The 13,412-nt window shown below is 40.7% G+C and overlaps 1 protein-coding gene across 22 annotated transcripts in view; it reads left to right on the forward strand.

Moving 5' to 3' along the window:
• The window catches only part of LOC105937898 (ankyrin-3-like), a 143,599-nt gene that overhangs the window by 109,589 nt on the left and 20,598 nt on the right, over positions 1 to 13,412 (forward strand). For 8 of the 22 annotated variants that reach the window (XM_036142139.1, XM_036142148.1, XM_036142143.1 and 5 more), the window contains 2 exons: positions 1,914 to 8,099; positions 12,590 to 12,664. In XM_036142139.1, coding sequence (XP_035998032.1) covers positions 1,914 to 8,099; positions 12,590 to 12,664 — 6,261 coding nt within the window. Of the gene's footprint in view, positions 1 to 1,913; positions 9,576 to 12,589; positions 12,665 to 13,412 lie in introns of all 22 variants that reach the window. The other 14 variants (XM_036142135.1, XM_036142138.1, XM_036142134.1 and 11 more) reach the window with 3 other exon arrangements.

Raw genomic sequence — 13,412 nt, forward strand, 5'->3', positions numbered from 1 at the left:
TGTTGAGTTTATTTCCTCTGTTCTTGTTGCTGTTGTTTGAGTCGGGTTCTGGTCACTTTGCCCCGCTTAGCCCAGTTGTCCTTTTGCCTTTTTCATAATTTCGTAACCAAATTTTTCACACATTATCAATTTGAACATGTCAAAGGGAACTTGTGTATATTGGGCAATTTCAAGAAATTTCGTATTACCCTACTGACAATCTACTGTTAGGACATATGTTTGACTCCAAATATAATATCTACACATTGGAGGTCATGTAGAGGTATACTTATGGATGCATGATATGAAAACTTTCATTCCTAACCTTTTTTAAAGTAAAAAGAAATGACCACGCCACTGACATTGCATCTCTGCCTCAGTTAAGCACTCCACAATCTGGCACTGAACACTACCTTTGTTGCATAGCCAAACAAATACCACTTGGCCAACTCCCACTCTCCCAAAACACATGCAAATGGAAACAAACATTGATTATTCATATCAGCCTAGTTGTACTTATCAGTCAGATAAGTCTGGTAAGTAAAACTTTGCAGACTTAAATGAAGATAACCAATATGTTAAAAAGTGAATATTGAGCCGGTAACATTGTTAATGTTGATATATCGTGCATCCCTACTTATACTGGTTTGATCTGGGGTCATATATTTTGAGTCAACCAGCACAATCTGGGATTGGAACCAACATAAATGAGATTAACTGTTTGCCGTCGATAATATAGTGCTGTGAAAATGTATATACCACCTTACAGATTTCTTCTGTTTGTTAAATGTTTGGTTCATGCATAAATGTTTAAAATAATCAAGCAAATTTAAATATCAGACATAAATTATGATTTTATTTATTTAGAGGAGCAACCTATCCAAACCAACCTGGCCAATCTGTGAAACTGCCCACTTGTTGAACTACACATTTGGAGAATTGAGTTCAATTTCATGCTTGATTACAGGCAGACTTGTACAATCAAGAAATTAGTTAAAGGAATAAGCAATATTTTACCACTAGGTGGAGCTTGAGCACTGTCTGTAGACCAAAACAATATGTGTATCAAGCCACTTCTTTCTCTACCTCGCTCCCACACTCTTTCTCACCCATCAGCTCGTTATGAGTCTAATTGCAAAGGATAAATGTACAGCAGATGAAAACAAAAGTTTTGGTCTCTACCAGAAAATCCTCTGAATAACACAGAAGAAAATAAAATTAAGGATTTGGAGTAGTCTAGACAAAGTTCAGACTTAATTCCAATTGAGATATTGTGACATGATCTTAAACAGTCGGTTCATGTGTGAAAACTCTCCTTTATGACTGACTTAGCACAGTTTTGTACAGAAGATTGGGCCAAAGTTCTTTCATAATAATGTAAAACCTTCATGCCCAGCTATCACAATCATTTGACAGCTGTTTTTTTTAGCCAAGGGTGGCAAAAGCAGGTTATATTTATGGGGCAATAGTTTTTTCAGACATGAACAGGTTGGTTTAGTTAGGCTTTTCTGTAAATAACAAAATTACATTGTCACAGTTCACTAGTTATCTTTGTATGATAATAAAATTTGTCTGGTATGTAAACAAAAAATGAAAAAGTTGGGTACAAAATGGCAACTTGACTTGGCAAAGGGGCAAATTGACCTGGAGCTAGTTGAGTCATTACCTAAACCTTTACTATACAGGAACACAATTTATTTTTTGTTTCTCCATCTTTCATTTTTACTCAAATGTCTTACTCAGCAAATAAAAACTGCAGTTTTTCCCGCTCTAATACAACTGCCTCACTGACCAACTCTTCCTCCTCTGGTGTTGTCTTTTTTCCTCCTTTTTTTCCTTCCCTGACATTTTCTGTTATCTCTACTCTTTTGCATTCTGTTGATTATTTTCTACACCATCCGTTTGTCATAATTTTTTTTTTAATTCACCCGAAGAAACAGCAGTTGAACGAAGTGCAGCAACAAGAACACTGCCTTCTGGTCACCCTCACAAACCTGTCTTTCCAACCAGACCTTACCCACCATGGTCGACTGCTCCTATTACCGTCCCTGGCCAAACAAGGCTCATCGGAGTGGGGGGTCTCCTCGCCTCTGCCGATTCACCGGCAGGCTCACCAGCTGGTTCTCCACTAAAATCTGCCTGGCCCCTCTCAGCGCCTTCCCCTGCATGTCCCACAACTATAAAAGCAATCTCGGGTGCATCACCCCCAACACCTGCCTCTTCGTCTCCAGTTAAATCAATCAGTGACATACCATCATCCCCAATCAGATCTTACAGGACTGTGCCTTCACCTATTAAAACTGTTGTCCAACAGGGTCCATACCCCATTTATGGGTCTTCTATCCTTGCAACATCTGGAAGTAAACCAGCCACAGATCCTGCTTCAATTAAAAATCTTGCATCAGCATACACAACAAGGATCCCTCTACATCCTTCAATACCAAATGGTTCTTTATCTGAGAGAACCTCAGCCCCTACTTCTTCTGTCACATCACCGAAATCACTGTACAACCTGTATGGCTCTAATCTGCCTTTTAAAACTACTCATGTTACCACAGCTACTACAGAAGCCACCTCATTTTCTTCTGTAAAGAACATCTCTAGCCTGTCATCTCTAAAGACGTCTGTCGACTCCACGCTCACATCTCGAGGAGGCAGGACATCCATCTCATCCCTTTCTTCAGCTGGTCAGAATACCATTTCTTCTTCCGATTTTTCCATGATGAACGGATCAGTCTCGCCGATTAAATACCCATCGTCCTCCTCCACCCCGTCCTCGCCTTCTTCACGTCTTCTCTCAGAGAGAAGCAACAGTCTTCAGGAGAGGATCCAAGCCACCACCCATGCAGCAACTTCCAGTGTCAGTGCAGCCATAAATGAAGCTTTAGACTCATACTCAGTCTCAGGGTACGGCACACTTAGGTCACTGTCATCTTCGCGCAGATCTGCTACAGCAACTCCACCTTATGGTTCCCTGAGATCTGCATCTACCACCCCAAGTCCAGCAATCTCATCTAATTCAATGACTGTCCCTGTTTATTCGCTTCTCAATGTCATCCCTGACAGCCCTGTCAAACCAGGCCCTGGGTCTCTGAAAATGGCACTGCCTGATTCCCCTCGTACCTCATCTTCTTCTTCTTCTTTCCCTTCATGTGTCACTGGAACAAAATTGAAATCCCAGTTAAAATCCCCTCCATTTATAACACCACCAGTAATCCATCCAACTGCAGCCTCCAATCAGGAGATACTGAAAGATGTAGCAGACATGAAACAGGATCTAATTAGAATGACAGCTATTCTCCAGACAGACACACAGATGGCTGCTAAAACTGTACAAACATCAAACACTGGCACTCCTAAAGAGTCTAAGTTAGAAGACCAGGAGCCACACACACTTGTTGAGAAGGTAAAAAAAGATTTATTCAAAGTCAGTGAGATACTACAGAAAGATATAATGGCCGAAGGTAAGGCAGGTAAAGAGACAAGCTCAGAGGAGGAATGGGAGGAATTTTCCAGAGATGAGATTGAGGAGGCTCAAAGAAGTGCCCTCCAAGACTATTACCTTCCATTTGAAGAAAACACTCTTTTTAAGCACCAGTCGATGTCTAGCAAAGAATTGGAGTTAACTAAAGTAGTAGATTACTTAACAAATGACATTGGGGCCAGTTCTCTGTCAAAAATGGCAGAGTTGAGAAGTAAGCATGAGGATGAGGTGAAAAAGGAAGGGGAGGAGAAACAAAAACGAGTCCTCAAGCCATCAATGACCATACAAGAGCACAAACTCAAAATGCCTCCACCAGTTTCAGGCATGATTAGGTCTCCCTCAGAAAAAGACTTAAGCAAGCTTGCTGAGTCGTACCAAGGGTCAGACACAATCTTGGAATCCCCTGAGGAGCTGTCCCATGAGCAGGATAAGAGTCCCCTGTCAGACAGTGGGTTTGAGACGAGAAGTGAAAAGACACCATCTGCTCCTCAAAGTGCAGAGAGCACAGGTCCTAAACCTTTATTTACAGATTCCCCGATACCCCCATGTGTAACTGAGACCAGAACTGAGGTAGTACACATTAGAAGCTACGAGCAGCCCGATGACCTTTCCGAGCCTGGACTCATGGAGGAGGCTGCATCTGCTTTACCTCCTTTAGAGCCAGAAAGTTCATCAACTAAACCTTTACAGATGAAAATGTCAGAAGATGATGCCTTAATGAACAAAAGCATGTGTCTTAAAGAGGAAACTCATATCACTACCACAACCCGTATGGTGTATCACAAGCCCCAACTGACTGATGGCACAGAGATGATAGAGGAAGGCATGTCAGTCAGAGATATCATGAAAGCTTTTCAGTCAGGCCGAGACCCATCTAAAGAACTGGCAGGCCTCTTTGAACACAAAGCTAGCCAAGACTCAGTCAAAGGTGACGAACTTACTCCAAGGTTTTTAGACCGAGACATTAAATCCAAACCTAAAGTTGAGAGAATAATTGAGGTTCATATTGAAAAGGGCCACAGCACAGCAGACCCAACTGAGGTAATTATCAGAGAAACAAAGAAACACCCTGAGCTTTATATCTACAAAAGTGACCGTGGAATAAAGGAGCTTACAGATTATGATGAGGCCCAACAGGAAGAAGAGGAGCTTACTGCCGAAGAATCTCTGCCCTCCTTCCTGGAAACATCCCGCGTTAACACGCCAGTGTCACAAGAAGAGGACAGTCGCCCAAGTTCTGCCCAACTTATAGGAGATGATTCATATAAAGCTCTAAAACTATTAAGTCAGCACTCCATAGAATATTGTGATGATGAATTATCTGAAGTTCGAGGAGAGTCATATAAGTTTGCTGAGAAAATGCTTCTCTCAGAAAAAATTGAAACATCATTGCAGTCTTATTCAGATACAGAGGATCCCTCAACTGTGGCTGACAAAGACCACCACCGAGTTTCTGAGGAGACTGGTAGGTCTGAGGGTGTAATTCAAGGACAAGGAAGCCCCAAAAAAGAGTTTGTTTCATCATCAAAGGATGGCTCCCCTAAATCAGGTAAATTCATGCATAAGGAGGAACCATCTCAGTTCGATAAGGTGACAGTGCTCCATTACTCAACAGAACCAGGCAGCCCAAAACATGCCGTTTGGATGAGATTCACAGAGGACAAACATGATAGAAGTAGAGACAAACTGCTTTATGAGGATCGGGTAGATCAGACAGTGAAGGAAGCTGAAGAAAAACTTAGCGAGGTTTCTCAGTTTTTCCGTGATAAAACGGAGAAGCTTAATGATGAGCTACAGTCCCCAGAAAAAAAGCCAGTAAGACAACTGAAGGAGCCTAGATCCTGGCCTAGTTCACCTAGCAGCAGCCCAGAGAAAATACTACAAAAATCTAAAGCAGGGGATGAGTTGTACAGTAAAACCAAACTTAAGGAACCTTCGGTTGGTAAATTCTTCAGCAGCGCCACAGCAGTTGAAAAGAAAAGTTCTAGCTTACCAAGCAGTCCTCAGAAAAGTGTTTTTTCTAGTAACATTCAAGAAAAAATCAAACCAGAGCCAAAGACCAGTGCGTCTGAACCCTCTTCTCCAGCTCATTCTACTTCAACATCTAAGGTCAGTGCAGTGAGGATGAAGTTTGAAACTGCAGCTCAGAAGGTCAGTCAAAGTCAGTCTAGTCCTACTAAAATTCCTCCACCAGTGCAACCAAAGCCATCAGTTAAGAAACTGCAGGAAAGCAAACTTCCTGTTTATCAGTTCTGTACCGGAGGAAAAGCCTCAAAAGTATCTGAGGCATCAGAAGAACATGTACAAAAAAAGAATGAAAGGGACAAAGAAGATAGTAAGCCTGAGCTGGTACCCATCTCTAAAGTTCCCAAATCAGACAAACTTCCAAATAAAAATGTCATTGTGCACTCTCACGACATTAATGAAACTAAGACTGATAAAGTAGCACCTAAAGGTAAAGATAGCCAGTTTAGTCCAATGCAGGAAATTAAGGAGAGTGATAAAAGCCAGACAGTTAAGACACCTGTTGTTTGTGACAGTGATACTAAAAAGTACCAACAGATCACAAAAGATGTATCATCCACCAAAGATGGAAAGCCTGAACTGTCCTTAAAGGACCCAGAGGAACCACTAAACAAAAACCTTAGAAAAAAAACGGAATCCCAGATTCCTATAAGAAAAACATCCCCTTGCTTAGATAACAACCTCACAAAGAAACAGATAACAGCAAAGCCCTCACAGATACCTACATTATCTAAACCCAAAAGTCCAGAGACAGGTCGAGCAAAAACAGATCTAACCTTTGAAATTCTGGACAATTCACCCAAAGATTCCAACTCCAATAACCTCCCTAGCCCCATAGAAATACTGGAGAAAGTAATAACCCCTCCAGTTACTGTAACAACCAAAGAAAACTTCAAGGGCATCAAAACATTGCCTGTTTATGTCCAGGTTGGTAGGCAAGCAGAGAGGGAGGCAAAGGGATCACTGTACACAGTCAAACAGAAATCAAGCTCTGCAATTAGTCCCATAAGCCCAGAGGATGACACATTAGAGCAAGTTTCTTTCATAGACAGCTCAGGTAAAAGCCCCCTTACACCAGAAACCCCCAGCTCTGAAGAAGTCAGTTATGACCTCACATGCAAAACTCCTGATGGCTTTATTGAATTCCTTTCCGGCAAGCCGAGCCCCATCATGGAGGTATCTGAGGACTCAGAGGAAGATGGTCAAGGAAATACAGTGTTCTCTCTTAAAGAGGCAAAAACAGAAAGTAAAACTAGTGTTCATGATGCCCAAGCAGACTTTGTTAATGCTAATAAAGAAGAAACAAAAATGAATGACAATCAGCAAGAGTTACCTGATAATTTAATAAAAGAAGAAACGGTCAACAACATGCTTGGTGAAATTAAAGGCCAGGAGCAAAAACAAGTGTCTAAAGACAAGGGTATTGCATATATCGAGTTTCCTCCCCCTCCCCCTCTGGATTCAGCTTCAGAAATTTCAGACACAGAGAGAAAAGACTCATGTGCCTCTTCAGAGACTGAGACTGAAATGATGGAAGTGAATTTACAGGAGGAACATGACAAGCATCTGACCGAACCAGTTATACGTATACAACCCCCTACTCCAGTTCCCCCTAGTACAGATGACAGTCAGTCAAATGCGGAAGATGATGATGAGTCAATCTTCCAACCAATTCCTTGTAAGAAATTGACCTCCAAAGTTTCTGAGGAGGAGGAAAATAAAAGGGAGAAAGAGAAAACTCCTAAATCCAAAAGACATGATAAAAATGGCAACAAGGAACCTGGTGGGACCAATGGCTCCAATGGCTCCACCAATGGATCTAAAGGTTCCAACGGTAAAGGGGATGATAATGACTGTGAACAAAATGGAAATGACCAGTCAATAACAGACTGTTCAATAGCCACAACAGCTGAGTTTTCACATGACACAGATGCCACAGAAATAGACTCACTCGATGGCTATGAGCTTCAAGATGAGGACGATGGCTTGTGCGAACAGGCAGATTTACGCCTTTTTGGACTTCCTGACAGCCGGAGAGATGTCTGGGCAACAGACACATTTAGGTCTTCTGACCGCTCTTTTCCTCAGACCAAGCTGGAAGTTATTGAGGAGGAGAAGACCCCTGAGGAATGCCAGAAGGACATTTTGAAAAAAGATACATCCACACGTAATGGAAAGACGGATGACGTTAGTAATGATGGAGCTAAAGCCCAGGAACAAAGACTCTCAGACAAAGAAGGATTTTCAGACTCTTACTTTAGTTACAAATTAGAAGAGGAATTAAATTCTCCTTTTAAGACTGTGGCCACTAAGGGCCTGGATTTTGATCCATGGCCCAGTAAAGGTGGAGAAGGAGAAATTGTTGACATGGGTGGGACACGGGGAAACAATGGGGAGCCAAAGCCTTATGGACTAGCGGTCGAAGACCAGTCTCAGGCTACAACAGCGGAAACTACCCCTGCCCAAACTCCAACGGACGATAGCACGCCAACGAGCGAACCAAACCCATTCCCCTTCCATGAAGGGAAGATGTTTGAGATGACACGCAGTGGTGCGATTGACATGAGCAAGAGGGACATGGTGGAGGAGAGGCTCCAGTTTTTTCAGATTGGTGAGCATTACTACTCGGCGGGCAGGTACAGGGTCAACGACTTTGAGAAAGATGCCTCCTCACAACACAGAGATGAGTTTAATTCTCAGTATACCTTACCAATCCCTGAAGTTTCCCTTCAGACTACAACTTTAGAGATATCCAATGTGTCTGGTTACAGCACATGCAGAGAGTCAGCTTCCAACAATGAGCCAAAATTCTCCACTTTTAGAACAGGTTCAAAGCCAGCATCTTCTGATGCTTCAAATAGCACTTCTAAATATACAAGCACCTTTGATGGCAATACTAATGAAGTCTCAGGGACCACTGTAGATAGATTTTATTGTGTTATGCCAGACTATGCAGATTGCTGTCATTTTAATACAACAAACAAAGTGGATGACTCTTTGAGAAGACCATCTTTTGTCATGGATCACGATTCGAATGACAATATTTGTTCAGACACACCAAAACAGACCCCAGAATATGAAAAGAGTTATTACCAAAGCACAGCTTTTCCTTCAGAACAGACAATAAATCTGCAAAGACTAAGCAGCAATACTAGTAGCACTATCCCTGACTCGTATTTAGGTATTTCTCATACTGGCAGTATTGTGTTGAACTTGTCGTCCTCTTCAAGACCAACACAGAAGGAGGTCAGTGGGACAGATGCCTCTCTAAGCCAGTTAGAGGAACACCACAGTGAGAGCGGGACTGTTTCTAATGTAGCAATATCAAAAACAAAAGCCAAAGGAATCACCGACCATATAATCAGATCGAGGTTACCCTTGAGGGTAGATAGCCACAAACTATGCAGCCAAAGGCACAAAGTAGTGATGGGTATTTCCAAAGAAAATGTTAATGAATTCCCTTTCACGACACATGAGATGAAACAAAAAGTTAGGAAACGATTGGACCCTTTTGAATCTTTATTTCCTAAATCCCGAATCCCTATGTTGAAAGTCATTAAAAAACCCTCTTCTTCCCATGGAAAGACACTGGTCAGAAACAATCCTACAGTCAGACATAACAATGTTAGTAAGGGAGGAACTCAACATAAACACATAGACGGGGCATTGAAAGCCCAAAGCAGAGATAAAAAGAGTGCAGTAGTCCTAAAGAACTTTACTACAAAGTCTGTTAATATCCAGGCAGACAACACTTTAAATAAAACCAAATCCAAGGAGGCTGAAGCTAAGTTAGCAAGAAAATCTCTGCCCACTGAGGACAAGAAGAGCCACAGCCTCAGCACCACCAGGAACACTTCCCTGTCAGGACCATCTAGAGCTTCTAGGAGTTCCCGTCCTTCCTGCACCTCTACCTCCACCCCCACCTCCACCACCACATCACCATCACCCACTAGAGATGTCAGTCAGAGGATGAGGACGAGCAGGAGGAAGATTAGGCGGACACATGGAGGGAAGCAGCGTGAGCAGATGGAGGAAGGGAGTCAGGTTGATCAACCAATCACGACTCGTGTGATGGAGAACGAGACTAGTTTGTAAACTCTTTCTAAACACTTTAAGCACTTTATCTTTCTCTAAGAGATGCATGTAGCTGTTGTGGGTGGTCTGTAATGTGACGTAAGTGTAGCTGTCTTTTCTTCTTCCCGTCCTTCTTGTTACCTGTGTCCTGTGCTGTCTGATGTAGCCGTAGAGTAGAGGTGGCCAAGGGTAGTCCTCAAGGGCAGGGTACCTGCATGTTTTAGTTTTTTTCTGTGGTTCAGCCCACAAGAACCAAATGACAGTTTATTACCAGACGCCTGCAGAATTTAATTGTATGCTGAGGAGATAATTGAAGCATTTGAATCCCAAGTGTAGTAGCTAATCTAAAACATACAAGACACTGGTTCTTGAGGATAAGATCTGAACACCCTTGGTGTAGAGGTAAAAGAATCAACTTCCTTAGATTTGGTTTTACTAAATGTTGGAGATATAAAAAAAAAGAAAGAAAAGAATGATCTACCGTTTTAGTACCAGTGGTTTGCAAAGATGGTCAAGAGGCAGGATTAGATTTCTCTATTGGGTGACTGCACACGTGGCAGTTTATTTGCACTCCCAGTGATTTTAGCCCTGCATTCCATCAGAAGACACAGTTCTCACCTTCACTCCGAACATGACTTGAAGAAGTTAGTTTGCCTGTTTTGAAAACATCATCTTGTGATATTTCTGCTTTTTAAATCACTGTGAAAACAATACATTGGCTCAGCTTGAAAGCCACATAAATGTAAGCTACTATTTGTTCTACCAAACTTAATCTATAAATTGTTTTTAATCAGTGAGAGGGAATGTTGCCTGATATTAAACTGTTTGTTAGTGTTGTGAAAGAAAAGTCATTACTAATATTAGTAAGTAGCATGCATTTAAGATTAAAAGTGTCGTGTGTTTTTTTTTTCTATTTTCTGGCCTCACAAATCCTCAGGTTTTTGCTTCTGACAATCAACTGATATTCTGGGTCGCTTTTACCTCATGCAGAAAAAAATATTTTTGCATCTGACAGGACAGACAGGGAGATGGTCTCCTACACATTCAAAGTATTCAACATTACAATAACAAATATAGTTATGCATAGTTGTGATGTAGAAGGTAAACTTTAAAATAAAATAAAAATTGAATTTAATTACATTTTAAAAAAAGACTGAAAAGTATGAATTACAGTTGTATTCAACCCTGTTTAGTTTGATACCTCTGTATGAAATGCAATTCAACCAACTGCCTTCAGAAGTTACCTTATTAATTAATATAGTTGATCTTTGTATAATTTCTTCTCAATATCCACCCAGCTGCTCTGTGAAGGCCTCAGCGGTTTGTCAGAAAATTTGAGAACAAACGCACTGTCTGCATCATTAAAGATGGTGGTGGCAGCATCATGCTAAACATATAGTGGAATGGTTTGAGTCAGAGCATTTTCAAGTGTTAAACCGGCTTAGACCTAAATCTAATTAAGAACCTATGGCAATACTCTAAAACTAATGTTAAGCTACTTTTAAAAAACCAATGTGCACAAGTGCACAAATCCCAAATACTCCAAAAATACAGACTAGGGGAGATTAATACAAAATTAGTATTTTCTATTTTTTTTTTTTATAGCCAAATGTTTTGGTAACGATTTAACATTTTAATTGGCTTCAATGATTATGCTCTGCAAAAACGTCCCAATAAAAATATTATGCTTGTGTATTAAATAATGTTAACATTCGAATTGTGGGAAAAATCTCCCAGAGATGGTATGTGCAGGTCTGCAGGTCTACATTAAAAGGATGTATACAAACTACACTTGTTTCCTGGTTAAGAAAGCTGTACTTTAGCTTTAGTGGACATCATACACATTTAAGTGTATTCATTTTATTAGTCATTGTCTAAGGGGATTAATTTTTTCATCCAGTTAAGTTAATCTGTGGCTCTTGTTTGTTAAATAAATGCAAAATACAGCATCCTCGAGAATCATTCCGAGGGTGAGGATGTGCAGTTAGCCTTAAAATAAACTAATCTTTTAATGATAACAAAACAGAGTCAACTGTCAACTGATCCTCCACCCATCTTAATAACGGGTTTGAGGTGCGTTTCCCAATATTCATCTTTTGTCTCACATGACCAAAGCCCACGGTCCAAGTTTAAGTCCCAGTAGCATTTAGCAAATCTCACGTTTACTTTTATGATGGTGGAACAGAAAAGTCTTTTTCCTTGTGGTGCCTCTCAAGGAGACTTATTTTTAACTTCCCTTGTCACGCTCCTCACTGTGTGTGGATCAAATATAAACTTGGGTCCTTGTCCAATTTTGTTTATCACAGTTCCATTTTTTCAACTTTTTAACTATTGCTTTGGCCAGATTTCAGTGAGTAACTTTTTCCTTGTAGTTATGTCATGACTTATAAAGATTTTAATACATGCCTTGCTTCGTGCCCTGCATTCTTGTCTTTCCTTCTTTAAAGAGTCAATAAGAGAACTGTCATCTGTGTCATCTTATTATCATTATACCCAAGGCAAACAGGAAGGGATAGATGACTAATTAAAAATGTTAGGCTTTCTGATCTATATTAAAAAGTAAAGAAAAATTAGTTAAAATAGTTATTTTTACTATTGCAGGAGTTTTTTCTGTGGAATAAATACTCTCAACTTGAACACTGGATTTTCTAATTATTTTTCAGTGTAAAATAAATAATAGAGGCAATATCTTAACTTTTCAAAAACCACTTGAATAATTTCACAAAAATTTGACATTTTCATCAAATGTAAAGTTTGGGGCGATTTTGGCCAGAAAAGCTGAGACCTGGGACACTAAACCTACTTGATAGCATCATGACCAAAAAATAGAACCACTCTTGTTTAATTTACCGGTCTTTAGCTTCCCAAATAAACCTTTTAGTTCACTATCCTGCTGTGTATCTTTCTGTAAATCTCATTGATCTCTTTGAAAGCCATCGTGTTTGTCTGTGAGTCATATCTAACTTGTCTGGGGACTGTCGTCATTAAGTCAAGCTGACCTTTTCTATTCTGCCTTTACCTTCTCAGGCCCTCAGAGCCCCTGTGAGAGAACAGACGTCCGAATGGCGATCGTAGCCGACCACCTCGGCCTCAGCTGGACCGGTGAGTCTGAATACATCCGAGGACGTTAGAAGTACAAGACAGATAACTCAGCTGGATGGGCCCAGGCCTCATTGCTGGAGTTTTACAGTGTTACGGTGTTGCCATCCAGTGGACAGTTAGTGTAATGATTTTACTCAGCAGCACTGCAGTGGAATTTACAATGATCAGTCAAAACATTATGACCCTTCATTGCCAACAAATAATGGAAAACACCTAACAGAGCTTCATACTGGGATGATAGTGAAACGGAGCCTGTGTGTTATGGGTGGGGTCATTGTTGTTAATTGAGTTTAGAAGATAGGTAAATACGCTGTTCGAGTGCAGTTTTATTTGCAGCAGCCACCTCTGGCCTTGGGGAATGTGGGGTGCTGCAGTAGGGTAGGGTTTTTATTATTGTGGAGATGAGTGCCATCGATTTCCTGAAATGTTTTTTAGGCTTTTAGTGGGTTCAAGGCAAGAAGTAGTGCTACTTACCTATTGCTGCTCACAATGTTATTCAGTGTGTGCTCGGTTACAACATCCATACATACTGGTGCCTCACAATTAATTAAAAAAAGGTTAATTTATTTCTGTAGTTAAATTTAAAAGAACTCAAACTCTACTGTTGAGTGATATATTTCAAGCCTTTCTTTCTGTTTATTGTGATTAGTTTAGCTTATATTTAATGAAAGACAGAAATGTATCAAAATGCAAATTTGCTTTCATCTGCAAAGGGTTCTTTGAAGCACAGTCCAGTCGATTTCCTCAG

This window comes from Fundulus heteroclitus, chromosome 10 (genome assembly GCF_011125445.2).
Source record: "Fundulus heteroclitus isolate FHET01 chromosome 10, MU-UCD_Fhet_4.1, whole genome shotgun sequence".
In the NCBI taxonomy this organism is placed as follows: Eukaryota; Metazoa; Chordata; class Actinopteri; order Cyprinodontiformes; family Fundulidae; genus Fundulus; species Fundulus heteroclitus.